This window comes from Nannobrachium achirus, assembly GCF_963921795.1.
Source record: "Nannobrachium achirus genome assembly, chromosome: 3".
Taxonomy (NCBI): domain Eukaryota; kingdom Metazoa; phylum Chordata; class Actinopteri; order Myctophiformes; family Myctophidae; genus Nannobrachium; species Nannobrachium achirus.
Window position 1 is genome coordinate 7,431,676 of NC_137812.1, and position 6,341 is coordinate 7,438,016.

The following is a 6,341-nucleotide window of genomic DNA, read 5'->3' on the forward strand; positions in this document are numbered from 1 at the left end:
TGCGTTGGTCTGGGGGGTAGGAGCCCCGGGTTCACTCCCTACATCCGCGCATCACTACACTAGCTAAACTTCGTTATGACAACAAATAGGCTTTTTTAGGCTATTTTCCTCCACAGTACGTCATCAAATCAATAGAGGTCAATGAGGATTGTTTATAATCGCACGTGTAATCTGAAAACGATTGAATTACATCGGTTCATGATTTAAGACTCATCTGCTAGTCGGGGGCCTTAGGGAGATAGAATGGTATTTCGTGCTAATCAGTCTAAAAGCGCCAAATTTTGCACAGATGTAGCCCAGGGCATGCTCTAATGATTTAGCTAGGGTGCCCGAGTCGCTGACCTTCGGGGTCGCCACAGCGGCCAAATGAAGTTGGGCTCCCATCGACTTTCTACAGGAGGAAAATACCCAGAAAAACATTTTTTTTCTGAGTATTTAACACATCGGATGCCCACGTGATCTCTGACGTCTAATTTGCTGGTGCCCATGGCAACGCGTCAAACGCGTCATTTTACCTACCGGCGAGAGTACTGGCGAGAAAAGTAATCCGAGTAAATGTAATCCGAGTATGTCCTGTTTATTTCGCGAAAATCTTTTCTTTCAGTCAGGACCGTTTTTTATCATTTCTAAGCCACAGTGTTTGTGTTACGGCAGGTAGAAGAGGCTGCCGTTTTGAAATGAAAGTGATTTAAAAGCTAGATTAGGAGAAAACAGCGTTTTTGTGCAGCCGCTAGACAGGAAGTCAACGAGACACACAGCACGTCCGGGTGACGTAATTGCGCGCTGCATGTTGGGAAATGGAGTTTGTTTCATCACCGCGGTAGCCAAGTGCAGTAGCTACAGTACAGTATAGTTTACTGTACAACGCGTCAAACGCGTCGTGGGCCTCCAGCGACATCAAAGAAATTTACTGGGCACGTGGGCACCCGATGTGTTAAGTAGGATGTGAGGGGTCTAACTAGGGGTTTGTCATGATACTGAATCCATTGCAAGCATTTGTTTTGCACAAAAAACATTCCTTGGGCTAAAAATGGCCCCAGAAAACGACGGTTTAGTGATGAGTCATCACTTTTCACAGTTTTGTGGGCATTTTCTGGGGCAGTTTCTACAAAGTCCTACAAAAATGAAAATGTAATGTTTTTTTTTCTTATAAAAAAAATGTTTTTGTAAGGTTTTATAGCCATGAATCATAAATCATGCTCTAATTTACATATGGGGGATATTTTTCACAATAATATATATATACATGTTCTAGAGTAGACATTCTAATGATCACCAAAAAAATATTACAGGCATTTTACTTATCTTTTTGAGAGGAATAGCTTCAGTGAAAAAGTGAGATGTTGTTCGTCAAAACTCTGGAATGTCAGCCTCTGTGGCAGGTGTGAGTGTCAGCCTCTGTGTGGGGTATTTATATGCAAATATTGTGGCCAATGTCATTGTAATACTAAACAATAGAATCCAATGGAGATGTTTAGGTGGTAGGGTAAACCTTTTTTTTGGATAAAATGCAATGTGGGTCCTAGAGGGTTAATGTGAATCTATGTTGATTGTCGATGTTACTGTTTCGTTTGCATGATTAACTTGTAAGTAAACAGCACTTTCACACTGCACTGTCCACGTAAAAAGTTCATACTCATTGTTACTTAATTTTGTGATATCATCAGTCAGGAAATCATTTCCTAACTGAACTCGCTTATCAACTTCCCCATTTCACATGGTTGTTATTTTAATCTCTCTGCAAAGATCCACTATGGTTGTCTGTAATGCATATGACACCCATTAGGTGCTCTATGGTTGGCTGCCCTGCACAGTGACGTGCAGAGAATGTTAGAGAGGCAGGGGCTGATAATTTTCTAAAAGTGCCTTTTGATGAAAATCTCAAAAATAGCAGACCACCAAGCTCACAACTCGTCATGCTGCGTTGTTGTGAGCTTGGAGGTCGGCTAATTTCGCTTGATTTCTACACAGAGAGGGCAATTCGTTCAACATAAGATGCTGCATTCAAGTTCAGGAGAGTTTGGACAAGGCAATTCTCTTGAATGCTGCCATCAGGTATGGCATGGAAAGAGGGAATTTGCATTTCTTTCACCTTAGTAAAAACTGCATTCATGGTCGGGAGAGGACACGTTTTATGACGGATAAAAGGGCAGGGGTTCAAGCCCCCTTTGATGTCTATGTGTGCACGTGCCTGGTCATGCAGACACCCATAAGATGCTAGAAAGTGCTCTGAGCTCCTCAGTGTTCACTGATCTCAGTTGGAACAAAGACGTATCTTCAACACTTGAAACAGGTATCTTTTATTTCACTGTATTTATTGTATAGACATGATTGCTATCTAGAATGTGGAGCTATTTAAAACGTGTTCTAACATAAATAAATATATCACTTAAAAAATGTTGATGTCTGAAATTTCATCAGCTGTATTTAGTAGCTAACGGTAAGATGTAGGGGTGTAACGATACATTTTAACAGCGATACGATATGCATCACAATACATGGTTGACGATACGATACATGGACAATATTGGTTCATTCATGGCAATGCAATCCGATTCGTTTCAATGATTTAAAATCGATATAGTAACTATTTAGCAAAAAGAAAAAGAATTGTGTGAAACGTGTAAATAGTGCATGTTTTTAAGGGAAGAATCTATCAATATGGATATAAATAAGTAAACACATGTGATTCTCTAGCAAATACATGAACATTATATTTCAACACATATGGACGAACCTGCACCTTGACATGAACACAGAGATGACATACATTTATTGATAGACCAAGAGTAGCCATATGGAATAGAAAAGTTAATTTTCATTTTCCTTCTTAAAATTGCTAAATACAAGGCACAAATACTTAGTTTCCATACAATCAATTATTTGCATTGCAAAACGAATTAGTACCGATCCGATACAAAGCCAAAACGGTGCGATATATGCTTTTGCATATCAATATAGTAGATCATTGCAAATTAAAATTTCGAATCGATTTTTCGATTCAGTTACTATATTGTTACACCCTAGTAAGATGGGTTAAAAAAATATTCAGTAACAGAGGGAGTGTCTATGAGTGTCTCTTAGCAGGTGATCATGTGTGCAGGATATTCATTGATCTTTAGAACATCTCCTGTTAAAAACCTTAGCAGATGATCTCGTCCAAAACTGTCAAAGATCAGTACATTTTACCTCTGGAGATCAAGATCTATCAGTCAGAGTTTTCATATTTCATTACGATTGGCTATGACTGACAATTTGCGGGGCTGAATTGTTGAAAATAGGCGATATACAAGCTCAACGTTGTGTGCTTGTTTGTAGAACGCCTATTTTCAAAAACATAAAAAATACATACAGTATATATTTGAAACATATAAATCTTTTGTTGGTGTCGAACATATGGAAATGTAATAGAGCGTAATTTATTTAGCGTAACAACTCACTTTAGGATATAGGATTAAAATGATATTATCACTTGGTCTGGTTAAAGAAGGAACGATATTGACTGGTTGAAATGACAATGGCATTTCCTGTATTTGACCTGCACATGCTGCGTACGTGACATACAGCCTGTATTTCTGATCAGTAAGATACCTTGTTCCGAGAAATGATGCGTAGGCCTACGTGTACAGATGTGCCATTTCAAAACTTCACATGTATTGCCATTGGCAAGACAGTAGATGTCCAGGGGATTTGCAGAACATATAGATTAGATATGACCTTCTCTGACTTGGAAGTTTAAATCTACCTATGGGAATCAATTTATCAATGGGAATGGAGTGGTTTCTTGATATTTGTGAGTTTTTGCAAAAATACACTCTCCATAAAAAATTGAAAGGCTGAGAAACCTGAAAAAATTAAATAATGCATTTGCAGAAAAATTTCAGCAAAATACCAGTAAATACTGAAGAGTTGAAACAACACTTCTGTACGTGACATATCTGTATATTTCCATTTCTGAAATATTTTTTTGTGCGGGTGGGTGGCTGTTGAAAAAGCCACACACACACACACACACACACACACACACACACACACACACACACACACACACACACACACACACACACACACACACACACACACACAGACAGACAGACAGACAGACAGACAGACAGACAGACAGACAGACAGACAGACAGATAGATAGATAAAAAGTGATAGATAAAAAGTGTACACCACAATGGTTAAGGCTCAAACTGTTTTTCTATGGTCGGGGACCTCCTGTCTGAAGTGTATACAACAATCTTGTACGAATCCAAGGCGGTTTACACTGGCACCAAAGCATTCCAGTTTAAGAATAAATAACAAAGCATGTGCCTTTTTGTTTTGTTATTTTAGGTTTTAAAATTGATGGAGATTATGTCAACAACTCCTGTTTATCACAGCAAAGAGATGGATCTGTCTGGTGGAAACAGCTCTTTCTGGGAAGTCAATGAGGAGAATGAAAAGAATAACTACACATTTCCAACATCCCTCAAGATCGGGTCCCTGGTCATCTTCAGCCTGGTCTCTGTGCTCGGCATGTCGGGGAACGCTGTTGTCATCTGGGTGACGGGCTTCAAAATGAAGAAAACCGTCAACACCGTTTGGTACCTCAACCTCGCTGTGGCCGACTTCCTCGCTACAGCCTTCCTGCTCCTGAGAATCACAAACATAGCTCTGGACCTCCACTGGCCTTTCGGAACGTTCATGTGCAAAATGGACGGTATGGTTTTCTACATGAACATGTATGCCAGCATCTACACCCTGGTGGTCATCAGTGTCGACAGATGTGTAAGCGTGGTGTGTCCAGTGTGGGCCCAGAACCACCGCGATGTCAGGAAGGCATCTTGGGTGAGTCTAGGTGTCTGGGTGCTGGCCTTGGCTCTCAGCTCCCCTTTCTTGATCTTTAAGGAAACAAAGTCCTCTGGTCATGATAAGGTCCGGTGCTACTTAAACCTCTACAGTAAATACATCACAGCTGAAGTGAGGAAGTTTCGATTTGGGGCCCTGCTCATTCCTAGCTTCATCATGACATTCGTGGTCCCTTTCACGGTCATCGTCTCCTGCTATTCTGTCATCATCTACCGGCTCAGGAATAACCGTTCGCTGGCCAGTCAATCGGGTCGCCCCTTCAAAATCATAGCAACTGTTATCACCGCATATTTCCTGTGCTGGGCTCCCTTTAATATTGTGATTCTGATTACGCTTGTGAATGTCCTGGCGACAGAGTTCAGTAAAACACTGGATGATATGGTCAAAGTTGGGATCCCCGCAACCTTCTCCCTGGCAGTCCTCAACAACTGCTTGAACCCGCTGCTGTACGTGTTCATGGGTCATGATTTCAAGGATGTTTTCCGCAGGTCTATCCTAAAGTTGATGGAGAAAGCCTTCGCTGAAGACCTGCCTCAGACCAACACTTCCTCTAACCCGGAGAGTAGCATTCATGACACTCAGGACTGTATTAGCCATGTGGCCGGTGGGCCCCTGGCTCTCAGGGGCCCTTGAGGGGGAACTTACTAGAATGAAGTTGATCAAATGTGTGGGCCCCTCCTTCTTATTATTACATCCTGTATAATAAAGTATTGGCGTCTGGATTTGATTGGTCCTCGCCTTTATAGAGTTATATATTCTAGCTGCGTGCAAGTGACCTAAACCTTTTGTTTTGTAAGTGAAGACAGTGTGCGGGACCCAACCGTTCTAGTCAGGAAATTAATTAAATAGGCTACAGTTTTAGTAATCAAATACATTATTTAGTCATGTATCACACAACAAGACAAGCATAAATGCCCCGCTAGCATACCCTAGAGGCCGTGCTGCTCCATAGGCCTAGTCCAAACCGGATCAAAGTGGTTGAAATACTCCATCATACTGGTCTTAATCTTGTTATGTGAGGATACACACGCTCTGTGATGTAGGGCGCCCCGCCCTACATCATTGAGCTCATTGAGCCCTATCGCCCAACCAGGGCTCTGAGGTCTGCTGACCAGTGGCGTCAGTTCAGAAAAAGCTAAGGTATGGCAACATGACTGATTTTTTTCCCTGTTTCTACGGTTTCTTGAGCTGGATATGGCAGCCTGGAACGGTTTTTCAAGTGCAGCTAAACTTGGCATGTTAGTAGCCTAAATGTGCCACAATACCTTGTTAAAGTTTTTGTAAAATGTAGTAGTTATTTTACTGTAATTTAACAACACCCTAATACAGATAGACAAAGAGACATTCATGGATTTATATTTAAAGGTAACTTTTATTGTCCCCCCTGCTTGGACCCAGGGTATGGCAGCTGCATACCCCTGCCATACCCAATTGACGCCCCTGCTGCTGACCAGTCACTCCTGGTGGCTCCCACAATGAACCTCAGG

The 6,341-nt window shown here is 41.4% G+C and overlaps 1 protein-coding gene across 1 annotated transcript; it reads left to right on the plus strand.

Moving 5' to 3' along the window:
* Positions 1-4,392: 4,392 nt before the first annotated feature.
* Positions 4,393-5,487, plus strand: LOC308281966 (chemerin-like receptor 1; the record flags this gene model as incomplete). Its single annotated transcript, XM_080722315.1, has 1 exon — positions 4,393-5,487. The coding sequence occupies one exon, from the start codon at positions 4,393-4,395 to the stop codon at positions 5,485-5,487; it is 1,095 nt and encodes a 364-aa protein (XP_080578441.1).
* Positions 5,488-6,341: the final 854 nt, after the last annotated feature.